This window comes from Hyperoodon ampullatus, assembly GCF_949752795.1.
Source record: "Hyperoodon ampullatus genome assembly, chromosome: 9".
In the NCBI taxonomy this organism is placed as follows: Eukaryota; Metazoa; Chordata; class Mammalia; order Artiodactyla; family Ziphiidae; genus Hyperoodon; species Hyperoodon ampullatus.
The window spans coordinates 76,455,656-76,472,652 of record NC_136922.1 but is presented as its reverse complement, the minus strand read 5'-3'; the positions used below and the strand labels follow the sequence as shown (position 1 = coordinate 76,472,652).

Here is a 16,997-nt window from a genome sequence, read left to right as displayed (position 1 = left end):
TTTATGATAAAAACCCTCCAGAAAGTAGGCACAGACGGAACTTACCTCAACATAATAAAGGCCATATATGACAAACCCACAGCCAACATCGTTCTCAATGGTGAAAAACTGAAACCATTTCCATTAAGATCAGGAACAACACAAGGTTGCCCACTCTCACCACTATTATTCAACATAGTTTTGGAAGTTTTAGCCACAGCAATCAGAGAAGAAAAAGAAATAAAAGGAATCCAAATCGGAAAGGAAGAAGTAAAGCTGTCACTGTTTGCAGATGACATGACACTATAGATAGAGAATCCTAAAGATGCTACCAGAAAACTACTAGAGCTAATCAATGAATTTGGTAAAGGATCAGGATATAAAATTAATGCACAGAAATCTCTTGCTTTCCTATACACTAATGATGAAAAATCTGAAAGAGAAATTAAGGAAACACTCCCACTTACCACTGTAACAAAAAGAATGAAATACCTAGGAATAAACCTACCTAAGGAGACAAAAGACCTGTAGGCAGAAAACTATAAGACACTGATGAAAGAAATTAAAGATGATACAAACAGATGGAGAGATATACCATGTTCTTGGATTGGAAGAATCAACATTGTGAAAATGACTCTAATACCCAAAGCAATCTACAGATTCAATGCAATGCTTATCAAACTACCAATGGCATTTTTCAGAGAACTAGAACAAAAAATTTCACAATTTGTATGGAAACACAAAAGACCCCGAATAGCCAAAGCAATCTTGAGAAAGAAAAACAAAGCTGGAAGAATCAGGCTCCCAGAATTCAGACTACAAAGCTACAGTAATCAAGACAGTATGGTACTGGCACAAAAACAGAAATATAGATCAATGGAACAGGACAGAAAGCCCAGAGATAAACCCACGCACATATGGTCACCTTATTTTTGATAAAGGAGGCAAGAATATACAATGGAGAAAAGACAGCATCTTCAATAAGTGGTGCTGGGAAAACTTGACAGCTACATGTAAAAGAAGGAAATTAGAACACTCCCTAACACCATACACAAAAATAAACTCAAAATGGATTAAAGACCTAAATGTAAGGCCAGACACTATAAAACTCTTAGAGGAAAACAGAGGCAGAACGCTCTATGACATAAATCACAGCAAGATCCTTTTGGACCCACCTCCTAGAGAAATGGAAATAAAAACAAAACTAAACAAATGGGACCTAATGAAACTTAAAAGCTTTTGCACAGTAAAGGAAACCATAACTAGACAAAAAGACAACCCTCAGAATGGGAGAAAATATTTGCAAATGAAGCAACTGACAAAGAATTAATCTCCAAAATTTACAAGCAGCTCATGAAGCTCAGTATCAAAAAAACAAACAACCCAATCCAAAAATGGGCAGAAGACCTAAATAGACATTTCTTCAAAGAAGATATACCAATTGCCAACAAACACAAGAAAGCATGCTCAACATCACTACTCATTAGAGAAATGCAAATCACAACTACAATGAGGTATCAGCTCACACCAGTCAGAATGGCCATCATCAAAAAATCTACACACAATAAATGCTGGAGAGGGTGTGGAGAAAAGGGAACCCTCTTGCACAGCCACTATGGAGAACAGTATGGAGACTCCTTAAAAAACTAAAAATAGAACTACCATATGACCCAGCAATCCCACTACTGGGCATAGACCCTGAGAAAACCATAATTCAAAAAGAGTCATGTACCACAATGTTCATTGCAGCTCTATTTACAATAGCCAGGACATGGAAGCAACCTAAGTGTCCACTGACAGATGAATGGATAAAGAAGATGTGGCACATATATACAGTGGAATATACTCAACCATAAAAAGAAATGAAATTGAGTTATTTGTAGTGAGATGGATGGGCCTAGAGTCTGTCATACAGAGTGAAGTACGTCAGAAAGAGAAAAACAAATACTGTATGATAACACATAATATATGGAATCTAAAAACAAAACAAAACAAACAAAAAAATGGTTATGAAAGAACCTAGGGACAGGAGAGGAATAAAGATGCAGACGTAGAGAATGGACTTGAGGACACGGGGTGGGGGGAAGGGTAAGTTGGGACGAAGTGAGAGAGTGGCATGGACTAATATACACTACCAAATGTAAATTAGATAGCTAGTGGGAAGCAGCCACATAGCACAGGGAGATCAGCTCGGTGTGTTGTGACCACCTAGATGGGTGGGATAGGGAGGGTGGGAGGGAGGGAGGAGATATGGGGATATATGTATATGTATAGCTGATTCACTTTGTTATAAAGCAGAAACTAACACACCATTGTAAAGCAATTATACTCCAATAAAGATGTTAAAGAAAAAAAAAAAGATGCTTGGAAGGTGTGACTCATGTAGAAGGCTTTCAAAGATGGTGAAGACAAACGACCACTTTGGTTCAGATCATGGAAACACTCAAGGAATGCTCACGTGCAAGCATCAAGAATGAAAACATGATAAAAAAAATGACCCTTATGAGAAAACATTTTAAAAATGGCAATGTTGAAAGTGGTCAGGTCCTACAATAGACTATTGGCTCTGTAGCTCTCATCAGAACTTTTCTTCTCGTGCCAAGTTTTCAGAAAGCAGAAGTAAAATGATTCCTAGAACCACAGTGCTGAGTTCTATTCCGTGAGTAGAGTCTCTGAATTGGAACAACCTGGAATGGCACATACATTTCGTTTCATTCATGCTTCCTGTCATTCATGCTTGAAATTTCTTCTGTGCATTTAGCCTATGAGGACATACAGTTTGGAGCTGAAAAAGATGGTACTTTTTAGCCAAAGAGAGTCTGTTTTCTAAGCCACCAACCGTAGCGGTGCCAAGGGCCTGGTGAAAGGAGTTCCATTAGCATAGAAAACCACTGTGTGGCACTGAGCAGATTTGGGGCCTTAGTAAATTAAATGTAACCTGTAGGTTTATTTGGACACCAGCAATTTTAGGGTTGGAAGACACAACTGGTTGCTGCAATACACAAAAGTTTATTTTTGACTTTTTTCTTTTCTGAAAGCAAAATATAATAGAACTGAACATCAATGAATTTTGTACAACAAAAACAGCTTTTAATATGGAACAGACAGTCCATGAAGGTTTTAAAATCTCGGAACGGCTTCCCTTTTTCAAAGTCATGCTTTCTTGCAGTCCACGAGGAGTTGGCACGAAGAGATGGTGGCAGCCCACTGGGTGAGGTGAGTGGAAGAACGGGTGGGCTTCCCTAGATCCTAGTCAGCTGGTGCCATAGACTGGATGGGAGGATGCTTTCCACTTTCTCCATGACAAAGTTTAAGGGGGCAAACAAAGTGCTGAGGAACTGCAAACAAACGAGAAAAGCACAGAAGTCAGGAGAAATCTTGTTGAAGACTACAAAATGAACCTCTCCAACTCATGCTTGCATCTTAAGTCTCTGCATTATAAAAAGTTTCCAAAGGTTACGATTTCATATTTATGTTTGTAGGAAACATTGGTTGACGAATAAACCTACGTTCCAGCTTCTGCACCCACCCCCCCTGGCTCTGATGGATGAAGGGGAGAAGTGTTGGCTGACAGGCCCTTCACTCCTCTGACAGCTGCCCACAGTTCTGAGGCCTTCCAACCAGCCTTCAGGATCTGAGGGCTGCCCATGGAGATGACCAGTGCCATCAAAAGGGACTGACAGATGGGTGGCAAGTGAGCAGAAGAGTTAAAAAAATGGCGACAACTTCTCCACCTGCTTGCCTAGTTATAGAACTTTAAGTGGAAAAGGCAACAACAGAAAAAAAAAGTCCAGTTTGTTGTATGGTTGTGAATTGCTTTGGGATCCTATTGTCTCCCAAACACCTGCAGCCCATGTTCTTTTCTGAACTACCTGCTTAGTGGTGAGCATCATGGGAGCCTTGGGGAGGGCGGCAAGCTGGCCAGTCCATGGACGACACGTCCTTGTGGAAAAGGTGCTGCTCTGAGGAGAGCTTTGGGATCTCTTTCATTTGGTTACTGAATTCCTTTCTGTTCTTCATGTAGAGAATAATGCTTATTATCTGTGCCTTTTAAGAAAGTCAGGCTCCTTGCCTGAGACTCATTTAACATAATCTCAAATATGTTCTGATTATGTTCTCGTGAAGAATCAGCTTCTCTCCACAAGCCATCCAGCATCTGGCAGAAGAGGTGCCCTAATCCAACCAGGCACAAGATGGGTGTTTGGATGGGTTTCCTTGCTCTCTGTTCAGAACCAAGGTATCGTCTCACTAGGGTTCAATGTCTGGTTCTTGTACTGTGGAGTCCTTTGTCCCAATCCCTTGCCCATAGCACAGCACAGTCTACACCACCAAGAATTTCCCACAGAAGTGTGCTGTAGGACGTGAGTACATACGCAGAGGGGGAACATGGTCTGAGGCCAGACAAATTAGTAGACCTGCATGTAGTGAAGTTAAAACAGTCTCCTCTACTGGTCATATGTTCTATGGATTGCGGGTCCTCAAGAAGGGGTATGGTAGGCAAGTTTCCCAAATTTACATGACCTCAGAATCTTTCCTTCTTCTTCTTCTTCTTTTTTTTTTTTTTTTTAAAGAGCCTGTAGAATGCAAACTGGGAAGGCCTGTACCACACTATGGCAGGACCATCAAGTGCAAGATTTGTGTAACGAAAACTCGAGAGAGTATAAGGTTCGGAACCCTTCTCTGTACTGCATCTTTTACATCAATTGAATATATTTACTCAGTAAGGCACTTAAGTACTGGGTGAGATATAAAAGCATCTAGGACAAAAGTCCCACTGTCTGGAAGCTCAAAGCCTAGCGGGTGGGGAAGGGAGCCACTAAGACCTGTACCCAGCAAAGTAACAATACCAGGTAGACCACGATAGAGTAGAACATAGACGCACAAACAAAGCACCAGGAAGGTTCGGGAAAGGGAGAGAATCCATTTTGTCGAAAGGAACAGGAAAAACTGAAAATGAGGTGACTGAAATAGTCCCCAATGGATGGCTGGGGTATGAAAAGACAGAGATGGGGTAAGAATGGTAAGGAAAGAAATGTGAGCAGGTGGGCCTTGCAGGCTCAATAAACAGCTGGAACAGAAAGGGGAAAGCAGCTGGTATGACTAGAAGAGATAGAGTTCAAAAGCAATAGCATAACTCTGGCCAGGGCCTTGAGTGCCAGGCTGTTAAGGAACTTGCAGTTAAGAAAAAGGCAGCCACGTTAGTACTTGAGTGAAGGTGGGATGGCTCTTTCCTCAAGTGGGTGTTAGATATAGGGCAATGCCTGGCAACCTTCTGAAATTATCCTTTGTTGAGTGCACAGTACCACATGGGATGCTCACCCTACTTAATGGACTGCCTGTCCTTTTCAGTTTAGAGCTGGATGCAGTTGGAAGGCATTGTGGGAGACACTAGGCCCAGGAATGAGTAATTACTGCCCGAGCTGCCCCTGAAAGAGTTTGTAAAATCCTAGTTCTGAGAGGATGACATGGAACAAGTCTACTGATTGTATCAGACCGACATGATAACACTGTAGAATTAAAAATATTTATACATAACATTTATTCATTTGTTTGTAATCAGAGATTGTCAAGGCTCCATAACACACAGCATTTGGCTATAATACTCAGCTCCATAAAGAGGAGCTAGGTGCTAAAGTAGTCTGGATGAACCGAGGATCCTGACAGTGGCAGGAAGATGAGGCCCAGTGAACAAGGTGATTTTGCTGGTGAAGTTATCATATCCTGCAAACCTAATCCAAAACAGATTTATAACCACCGAAGTTGTGACTGAGGTGGGAACAAGTGATGCATTAGCATGAGCCAGTGTGGTTAGATGATAGGAATCGCTCAAAGTCTACACCCTGGGCGACTTCATACACTAAACAGGGGGACACCAGGGAGCCTCAGCTTGGGTAGCAGAATGAATGGAGATGTTGTTACAAAGCTGGTTCAAAATAAAGGCCTGTCTGTTTGCTTAGTTTTGGTCACTGACCTGACTTGGATAAAAAGCGTAAAAGGGAGGCCTCTGGAAATTAAGTGGCAGGCCTCACCCAGTTTGTGGTCTGTAAATGTCCCTCTTTCCACCCTGTGCAGCAAGATGCAGTGAGCCCTGGCTCCCCTGGACACACCTGTGCTTCTCGACCAGGTTCCACAAGAGAATTAGATCCTAATACCTCCCATGTATGTGATCATTTACTGCTTTCCCTCATATCTAGAATGTTCTATCCTTGGGACAATCGAGAAAAGAATGCCTTGAACCCTTTCCTAGAGATCCTAATTCTCTCGCAGCACCCCAGCTGCGACGCGCACCCTCTGTTACTAGGTTACCTTCCTCCTTAGCAGCGCTCTCCGAGACCTCCTCCCCAACCCTTGCCCATGAGGAAGAAGCAGCAAAATGTAATGGGGTGCCTGAAACCGTTAAGCCCTTTTCATTCAGTAACCAGACAAAGGTCAGTGGCTTTCATCAGGAGGTATTAAACAAAAAAAGTTTGGTGGAACATGCTTTGCTTACTTAGGATGCTCACTGGGTACTTCTTTGCACATTTGAAAATCAGTCAACACTTTTTGGCCAAAGACTCAACCAATGCACATAGAGAAACAGTTTCACTTAGGGACTTGGGAAATTTTATTGCCTGAAAAGTTAAGTCTGAATGAGCAACACCAGGCAACCCTGGAACAGCTCATCTATCTCAATGTCCAAAACTTCTGTCCTGGGGGCAGACAAACACGGTCCAAAATGCACCATAATTCAATCAGTGTCTTGTGGTGAGAAAAAGCAACTGAACTAATAAAAAAGAGAGAGCAACACTTCAATCGCCTGATCGTCCTTTTCCCGAAACACCGTTATTTAGAAGAAGGTCATGGCTCCCAACGTGCTTCGTTAACATTTGAAACGCCTCTGCTTATCTGAATAAGTTCCAGGTGCCCTACTGCAATCAGACAATTGACATTTCACTGTAATCAATATCAGACTTCAAAGAGGTCAGGGCCTATAAGTTGAAGACAAGAGTCAGAAGTCAGGGGGCTGGATCTCAGGGAAGGCGAGAGACCAGAGGAGGAAAGACAGGGCCCTTCAAACAGAAGAGGTCAGAATGCTGACCTTCCCACATTCTGTGAGGGGCTGGGTTTGGAATGATCACTTATTTATATGAGCAACCTTATCTTGGTAACCAAACATTCTAGGAAGAGTTAGTCCTAAGTCATTGAGGTAGATTAGATTAGGCGGAGAGAGTTGAAGCCTCTCATTTTACTATTTTCCAGTGGCTCACACTTGGCTGCGGGCTTCCTTACTGGCTGCATATCAACATGTAAACACACTGGAGAGTTCCCAAGCTGCACGCAGCCTGGCGGGTGGCAGTGCAATCTCTCTCCATCTACTGAGTCATTATCCCAGGGACATTATCTCAGGCGAGGTCTGAGAAAATCATTTTCACAAGCTGCAAATGGCTACAGGCAGACTATAGGGTGGCTGTGATAACCTGTGGGGGGCTTCACGAGGGGCCTGATGAAGTGACAAGAGTGAAAATGTGGAGAAGACTCCGGAGCGGTGGGGGGGAGGAGGAGGGAGATGGGGCTTGTCTCCTTCAGGCCATCCATCTTCCTTCCCCATGAAATCTCTTCAGACGTTTTAGTACTGCTAAACCTTAATGAAGGGCAAGATGAATGTGATCCTCCAGACAGAGGTTTAAAAGCAAATTTATCTAAACTACTTTTGAAAACTATGAGTAGCTGACTAAACTACCACACCTTGGTAGAGTATAAAATATGAGGACCATAAAGGCAAATTTACATTTTATTTAATCATTTGGTCCTTGACTCAAAAGCAAAGCTTTGGAAACATTAAATGAGGAGAGTGGCCCTTGGTCTAATATCCATAACGAACACATCTCTGTGATATTCTGGAGGCTACACAACCTTACCTACAGAAAACCCAGTCGTATTCTATGTACTACCCTCCATTCCTCCCAGCCCTCTCCCTGGGTGATGCAGTTTCAGGCAGTTACTTTATTCAGTACAGGGGCTCTCAGCCCTGGCTGCACACCCAAATCACTAGGGGGGCATCTGAAAACTCAGATGACCAGGCTGCATCCCAGACCAACTAAGTCAGATTCCCCAGGATTGGGAGATCAGGCACCTGTAATTTTTAAGCTCCCTAGATGATTTCAAGGAGCAGCCAGGGTGAAACTGCTGGTTCCTAGAAACCTGTCACCTCAATAGCTCTGACATCGCACCATGCACCTGCAAACGGCTGCTCAAAGGCTGGCTTTTTTGAGACCAGTGTTCTTTGAAGGAAATGGTCCTCAACCCCCATCCTTAGAATCGGTGGGGGGCGGGGCTTGTTTAAAAACGCAGATTCCCAGGTGCTAACACTCAAGGCTCTGAACTTCCGGTGGTAGGGCCAGGTGAATTTTGTGCACACTAGGGGCTGAGAATCACTGTCCTGATCCTAAATTCCCACCAAGAGCTGCTTGTTAGTTCAATGAAGAATGACATTGTCTAATGTCGTAAATGTGTTCTTATTTTAAATTTTACTACATGACACTCTAATCTACTCAGACTTTTGGTAACTGCTTTAACTCAGAGGTTGGCTTGGGAATAGAAGCAAATAATGGATAGCATAGGCCCATAAACTAGGGAGCATCCAAGGAGGCAGCCTGGGTGATACTGGGTTCAGAAATCATATCATGTACAGAAGACTTAAGGAAATTGAAGACATTCTGCCTGAAGAAAAGAGAAGGTAGTAAGTTAGAGGTGAGAGGTAGCCATGAATATATTAGTTGCCTCAAGAAATTGCAAGAGGAAGTAGAGTTTTTCACTATAGTTTTGGAGAGTAGAATAGGAAATAAGTGGAAATTAAAGGAAGGCAGATTTTATCAGTATCAAGAAGAGTTCTGAGTGATCCAGTACTGAAATGGGCTTCCATGTTGAACAGGTGAACGCTCCATCGCTAAAAGTATTCCAGATGAGTCTAAATGACCTTCATCAAGTTACTGTTGAAGGCAATTTAAGGTCCCCTTCAACCCTGTCTGTGATCATAATTATAAAAGAAGAGAAGAAATGCTAAGCTGTATCTAATTTTTTACACTGATTCTTTCTGCAGAAACCACTACCATTTATTTATTTAATAATCATTTATTGAAAACCTACTATGTGCAAGGCACTGTGCAAAGCTTTGGGGATACAGAGATGAGGAAGACACAGTCCTGCTCGCAAAGAGCTCACATTCTACAAGGGGGTCAGACAAGTTTTTAACAATTATAATACAGTACAATAAACGTAATATAGGTATTCATGGAATACTGTGGGAGCTGAGAGGAGAAACATCTAACTCAGCTTGGGAGAAACTTAGAAAGGAAGCTGAGTATAAAAGAATGAAGAGGCGTTAGTAGACTGTACAAGTGCTGATGATAATGGGGAAGGGCATTCCATGCAGAGCAAATAGTACGTGCAAAGGCACCGAGGCGCACAAAAACATCTGGGAATGGAGAGTAATTCACTGTGGCCCAAGAGCAGTGTCTGTGCAAGAATTGGGAGAGAGATGAGGCTGAAGAGGAAAGCAAGGGCCAGATCATAAAGGACCTTGTATGCCATGCTAAAGATCTGGGACTTTATCCTGATGCTGGTGGGAAACTACTGGAGAAATTCAAGCAGGGAAGTGACATGCTCAGACTTGCAATTTAGAAAGATCATTCTTGTGTCAGTATGAAAGAAATACTGGCAGAGGATAAGACTGGAAGCAAGGAGACCAGTTAAGACTCTTGCAGGTGTCCAGGCAAGAAATCACAAAGATCCAAACTAAGAGACAGCCATGGGAGAAGAAGGAAGGGAAGAAGAGGTGAATTACATTTACCAAATGCCTAGTGGCTCAGGAGGTTAGAGCCGACAGACTGTGAAAGCCAAGACAGACAGGATATAAGGAGTGAGAGAGGGAAGAGTTTGGGAGGGCTGCTGAGTTTCTGGCTTGAGTAACTGGGTGGATGTCAGTGCCACTGGCGGAGGTCAGGAATACAGGAGAAGGAGCAGTTTTGGTGGTGGGGGAAGAAGGGTGATGAGTTCAGTTTTGAAAATGATGAGATTGAGGTGCCGGTGGGATTTCCAGTTCATCTTCAACACGCATGAAAATACTCTTGCAATTCCAGTCCCTGAACTCTGCCGAGCAGAAAATGTCAATCATCTGGAAAGGGATTAAATCAACCCAGCCAAGTTAGAAATCATCCTTGCTGACTCCACTCGCCTTGAAATCAGAATGGAGTTCCAGGGAAACAACTGATATTCTTTTCCTTATTCCTTCTGTTTGAAACTCCTTTGTGGCAAAATCAGTAAACTTATCCTCACTGCATGTGCAGGCTGAAATGGTCACTTTTCATCAAGGAAACAGTGGTTCTTGGTTGTCAATACAGATGGCTTTTCTTATTAAAGCTCTTCTCCATAACCCTCTTTAAAGACCCTTAATGGATTTCCATACTTCTAAATATCATATCTGTATACTTCTTAATACTAACACCCTTCACAACCTCTCGGTTCATTCCCCAAACAAGCCATTTAATTTGCAGACATTAAAACTTTTTAAATTTAAATCATCTTTGAAAATGTAAATTCTATCCTTCTTGAAGGAAAGACCTACAATATCTAAAGATTAGAAATGATGTCATTCAATTTACACAAAACTGAATAATCTCCCAAGTATTTTTCATTTGCTAGGATTCCCTTAATTCTTTAATTCCTTTAGACCTCATGCATTTTTTAGGGGAACTGCTGAGAATTTTTGTGTCTGTGAAATAGGCAAGGCATGCAGTAACAAACAAGCTACACTTTCTCATTCTGACCCTCAACCCTTGATCTCACTGATGATAATGAAAATTAAACAGTATGCAAAGGATCAATACAAGCACATCCACTTCTACACAACACTCCCCTGTTTCTCTTATGCTGCTTCTCTTGACTTTCCCTTCCCCTTGCCTGCGGCCTCCCCCTTGGCAAATACTCACAGCTTTTGCAAAGACCCCCATAAGTTCCGGGAACTGATGTGTCAGGAGGGCCAGCATGGCTGTGAAGGAACACAATCCAGCAGTAAAGAGAATAAAGAAGGGAAGCTCCTTTTTTGGGTAAACTGAGACTTCATGGAAAGCTGTGGAGAAGATCAAAAGGGAAGTGTTAGGGCTGCAGTAAAATGCATTCTCAGGGAATTCCTGTAGGTGGGACTGACTCTTCAGAGCTTTGGCTCAAGCCTGCTGGAAATGAAAAAGGTAGGGCCCTGGAACGAACAAGAGCCAACATTTCAGCCGGCCTTTGGTGGCCTATCTGCTTCTCCCAAGTCCATATTCAACTTTCAGAACTCTATCTAGGGCATGATAGGGCTAATTTGGGGATGTCACACACTCATGGGCAGGGACAGTAACGCTATCTATGCCTAATATACAGTATTTCTTTCGCAAAAGCAAACACAAATAAAAAAAACTTTATTCAAATTATAAAACACATGCTCATTGAACAAAACCTGGAAAATCCAAAGTCAGGTATACTGAAAAAAATATCCTCTCTCTAGGTTTTCACTTTCCTGTAATTTTTAAATCATTGTGACAGGGTGATATTAGTGTATCTTGTATTTTTTCCTGGCACAATCTAACTATGTCAGTGGAGGGTGCCACCCTGATAGAGAGACATCCAGTGAGAACCATCCATCCATCCATCAATAATGGGAGATTTTAGAGCCTTTCATAACTTTTTAAATTTCGAGTGGCCCGCACAGAGAGAAAAGCAACTAAGGCTGGCCCAGCAGAGGGAAGCCATGAGGCTGTGTGTGAGCAACACTGCCACTCAAACCAAAAGATTCGAGGGGCTCCATCTTCCTCAGGAAATCCAAGGTCTCAAGCCTTTCCTCGACCTTTCAGCTCTAAGCAGTAATCCACTCTGCTGAAACTGCGGGTGTGGAGGGCCAAGGAGGGACAAAGCACAAACGAGCACATGCACCTGAATCCAGGGATGTCAACCTGCTAGCATTCTTCATGGGTGGACGTGTGCTCAGGACCACCGTGGACACTACACCACTCACGTGCAGCACGCAGGTAACATGTAAAGCCACCTACCCGCAGCCCATCCTCACCCTCAGCACCCAACGATTTTGAGGGGAGATCAGACGTGAACCACTGCATTCAATTAAATAAACGTGAGCCATAGTTTTCTATTCCAGGACTGTAAAGATTATTCCTAGACAGTTTCTTGTAAGAACTGTAATCTTGTTCTAATAGTGAATCTATCCCCATGGAAACATGATTGGACTCAATTAAAACATTTTAAAAGTGTACTTTTCAGAAAACTGCCTTTCTTACTAGAAACCGTAAATGTTAACAAGGATGTCCCTGAAGGGGGAGTCAAAAGGTAAAGCATGGGTCCATCACAGGGATTTCTGAAATCAAATCTAATGCAGAGTGAGGCACCCGACGCTTTCCCACAATAAACTCAGATGGTGAGGAACCACACCCCTCTGAGGTCTCCCAGCTCCCGAGGTAACACGTCTCCCAGTGGGTCTGTCCTGCAAAGAAATGAGAGAGCTGCCTCCTGCTCTTTCAACCTGAGACGGCAGCCTTGTTTTACACCCACTACGTTGGAGATTTACGACCAGCTCAAAAACGTGGGCATTAGACAATTTGCCAGCACCCAGGGCTCCACAGTTATACTGGCCCTCCTGGCAAAGCATGTAAATATGTTACAGCTATGAGATGTGACGTAGCTGGGGCTGGTGCAGGGTGGGTGTGGCAGAAGAGAGGACGGGGAAGAGAGAGCAGCCAAGGTTTGGAGCGTATTATCTGAGGGAGGAAAGCATGTCCTAAGTCAGGGCCACATGAACAGCCTGGACATGCTCTTCATACACAGTGTAATTTGATAATAACTATTTAGCTGGAATTGTCAAAACAATGTTGTATTTCAGTAAACCAAATCATACTTTCCACGTGTGGTATGGGCCCCCCGACTGCTAGCTTGTAAGGCCCTCGAGGGCAGGGTCTGCCCGCCGCCTGCTGTATACAGTGTTGAGGCCGCACGTGTGCCTGCACATGTTACACCAGCTCGCTGCGTGCCATCCGTGAGACGCTCATGGGAAATCCCGCCGGCCAAGAGCACCGCATCGCCGCAGAGGGCAGCCCCACCCTGCTCACGACTCCGCCTCTGGCCACAACGCCAGCGTCCCGGTGCCACCCTCCCGCCCATGGCTCATCTGCTGCTCCCTCTGAAGCCAGTGCTTCCCCTCCAGACTCCGGTCTGTGCAGACTGCCTCTGACCAGAGGGAGAGCCCAGGCTGAGCCCCGCACAGTGGATCAGCCCAGCAAGGGGCATCTGCCCCAAACTAGGGGTCTCTGCCCCAAACTAGGGGTCTCTGTGCTCAGACCAACCAGTACATGATGGCTCTTCATCTACATTTCAGACCTGGGGGGGTCTTTCCCTTTGATGAATCTGGAGAGACGTGGAGAAGCAGGAAGCCAAACCTACACACATAACTCACTTTAATGCTTATGCTCTCAAATGAGGACAGGGTTTGGGAGAAGAGTAATAAAAGACAAGGAACATCATAAACATTTATCATTTCCACCTCTTCCCATCCCAGGCTTTGGCACACCACCCTCACCAGCCAAAGAGAGGAATATGGAGGGGAGACTCACATGGAAGCAGCTCACGATCTGCTGTTTCTGTACAGATGGGGTAAGGATAAAATAGATGCCCCTTTTCCAAGGGATAAGGGATCATCCGAAAAGCTGCAAAGGAGAGACAATACGTTAGAGGTGCAATACTTGTCTCGTAACTTCTCAACTTCAAAGAGAGACTTTTGAGCATTTTTATAATGGTGAACACTTCTACAAATGGCTCCCATAAAGGAGGCAAGACTTACCCAAACTCTGAGTCATGTGCCAGATAAGCTGTCAGAGATGCATTATGAGGTATGCCTCACACATTAACCTCACACTATATATTCTGGGTGAACCTCACAAAACTGAGTGGGGGTGGGGGTGCGGAGGAGTACGGAAAGCCAGCAATTCCAATGCCCAGGGTTTCCTCATCTACAAAATATTATGAAAACGTTGTAAGCACTAATTCAATACAGCTCACCTGATGGTGATAACGCAAACCTGGATTGAAATGCTTCCCCAAGAAGCAAACGTGGACTGACTTGTTGGATCGTGTCACAGATGCACAAATATGAAAGGCATTCTAGCATGTCTATTTTAAAAATATGTCTAGGTGGATTAGAATTCCAACCAAGATAGATGAAAACAAGAACCTAAAAATGCATGACTTGGGAGGTATTTCTAAACTTTATGAAACTTTTAAATCTTCAACACCATGTGGGGAAAAAATGGATCTGGAGAGATTATCTGTATTTTGATGATATCAGGCCATGTAAGTTCTGGTTTTGTGGCATCAGATAACATTAGGTCTCACACTGAATTATGACTTTCCAATCAATCCATCTCGTCCCGTTATCACGTGTGTTACTCTCCCTGTTACGAGGTCATGAGCACGTTAGTCTCACTGTTTCTGTGAACAGTACTCGAGGTAATTTTTCTTCAACAGATGTCCGGTAACTACAGCATGCTGTAGCTATAAAATATAAAAACTAAACCCTACACTGGGAACGTCAGATTACAGTCCTTGCCTTCATGTGTGTCAAAAAGGGATGGTGGCAACACAGCAGCCTTTTCAGTCTTAAATGCTACATTTCAAGGACTCCTAGCTACATCCTCAGCTGTGTAATTACCTGAGCCTTCTCAAAATGCTGTCAATGTACATATTTATCTTTTGCATACTTATTTCAAACAGAAATCAGAAACAAAGAATGTTCTCCCTCACAAGAAATGACAAGGTTCCATTGTAACCAGCATCAGTGCACATATGGTATTTATTCTGGTGTCTGAATATTATTTAAAAGTAAAAACATTATGTATGTGATTCCAGCATTTGGAATGCAGTCAATCTACACCACAGTGGTATCACTCTGAGGTTACAGCACATTGCCACGGAGAATATAAATCACTATAAACGTGGGATTAGAGCAGAGCCAGTTTGCTGGCAGTTGGCTGAGGTAAAAATGTTATCAATTTTCCTCTCATAACAGAAACCTCTTAAACAGAGATTAAAACATTAAAAACACCCCAGACTTTAACTCTTCTTAAAATGAAAGGCTCACCCTAGTTCAATCAGACCTTTTCTTTCGTGCAAACCAAGATGACTTTTGCCCATTACAACGAGCAAGAGAGGAGTTCCCCGTACAGGTTGTTAACACACAAAGATTACTCAAAGGGACCAGCATCTCTCTCAGTAGAATTAGGCTTGCAAGAGAAGGGAAAAAATTACAAAACCAAAAAATCCATTTAGTGCCTTTATAGGATACACTAAACTCTCTACTGGGAAGCAGTGCGTTGAAATTTAAACTGCAATATGGCAGGATTTTAATACTATTTCCCATGATTGATGGCTGCTATGAAAGCATCCCAAAAATGTAGAAAAACCTATGTGGAAGTTGTTTTTTTTTTTTTCTTTTGAAATCCAGATTCTCCATGTGCACTAGGGCTGCTGTAATTAAGAATCTGTTCAGGTTCATATGATATAAATAAACCCTCAGTTTTCAAAGTGGCTATAAATTTGAATGCTAAATTTTGTTCAAAATTGAAGTCAGTTTGCACTTCAGGGAGCAATTTTTTAAATGAAATATAGGAGTGCAAGATCTTGAGAGTGTTCAACCATAGACATCAAATGGTTGCTTGGTGTCTTTTCAGTCAGATGCCAAATAGTTTTTACTCCAGTACTTGGCATGCATAAAAATTTTGTGCATCAAGTTAGTCTTTTCCTTCTTCTAATCAGTTCTGGTCTTTTTGGAGAGGGTGAAGGCACTGATTATATACGACTCAAAAAAGAATACACACACAAACACACACACACACTTTTTGTACTGTCCTCTGCCCCCAACCCCTGGGATTGTAAAGACGCTTATGTGCTCTTAAAATTTCTCATTCTCATGTCAGTTGTCATTTACATCAAGTTCATAAAATAATATTAAGACTTTTGGCTTCACTAAACAAAAGCAAGCACAATTTCTGTTTGCAATTCTATCCTTGGTCCACCCTGCTGTGCGGGGCCCAGCAAAGTGTGCGATAAGCAGTGGGGGTCTGCAAAGAGCGGAGGAGGCACTGCACGAGCCGGGCCAGCTTCACCTCCCACCGCCTGGTCCCTTTCACTGCAAAGACACGACACTGCCCCACAAGAACCTCGTGGCTTTATCCGAATGTCCAGAACTTTTGCAAGTGCAGATAGTAACACACTGATTTAGCAGGGCAAGTAAGAATGGAAAAAAGGTCATTTGAACTATTTTATGAATTTGATCTACTTCATGAGTGACTAAAAACCTCCTAAAAAATCTCCGTCCGGAAAAACATACACCTCAGAGGAATTAAAAATGTACATGTATTTGGTTAAAAACGAAACCAAAAACCTGGACCACTCAGAGTTAATACATGGGACACGAGTGGCATTGTTGCATTTTCCTTTTGTGCCATCCCCTCCCCTACCTTGGTTTCTATTGTGCCTTTGTGGGAGAGGCAAAGTGAAACTGGGAACTACTTAATGAACACAGCAGGCTCTCCACAATGATGTGCGAGGCATTACACAGCTGCCATCCACTCCTGCCCAGACACGTTTTCTAGGCACCAAGCCTAGCAGTGCTGTGCCGATCAGAGACTCGACCAATACTGGAGAAAGAATCAACAGAACCAAAGAATGAACAGAAGGATGGATACATGAACAAATTAATTCCTGATTTCCCCAGTGACTTCTAATGAGCTCTCATCCTGTCCACAATGTAGACACGGATAGAAGCTAATGTTTGATACTTTGTCTATGTTGCCTTTGCAAAGAGGATCTCAGAGAACTTTATACAGACCCCTTGCAATAGCAAGAACTGAGTTTGAATCCCAGCTCTACGTGGTCAAAACGTTGACTGCCTTCCTCATGCAGCAGCGATAGAAAGGTGAGCCAAGTACGCACTGGCCCTG

At 43.0% G+C, this 16,997-nt stretch overlaps 1 protein-coding gene across 5 annotated transcripts in view; it reads right to left on the bottom strand.

Annotated features, from left to right (window-relative positions):
- Window positions 1-3,082: 3,082 nt before the first annotated feature.
- Window positions 3,083-16,997, bottom strand: part of ST7 (suppression of tumorigenicity 7) — a gene marked incomplete at both ends in the record, with an annotated part of 268,832 nt that continues 254,917 nt past the window's right edge. For 3 of the 5 annotated variants that reach the window (XM_079710992.1, XM_079710993.1, XM_079710995.1), the window contains 3 exons: window positions 3,083-3,317; window positions 10,947-11,086; window positions 13,614-13,706. In XM_079710992.1, the coding sequence (XP_079567118.1) occupies window positions 3,222-3,317; window positions 10,947-11,086; window positions 13,614-13,706 (329 nt within the window). Of the gene's footprint in view, window positions 3,318-10,012; window positions 10,133-10,946; window positions 11,087-13,613; window positions 13,707-16,997 lie in introns of those variants that run through there. The other 2 variants (XM_079710991.1, XM_079710994.1) reach the window with 1 other exon arrangement.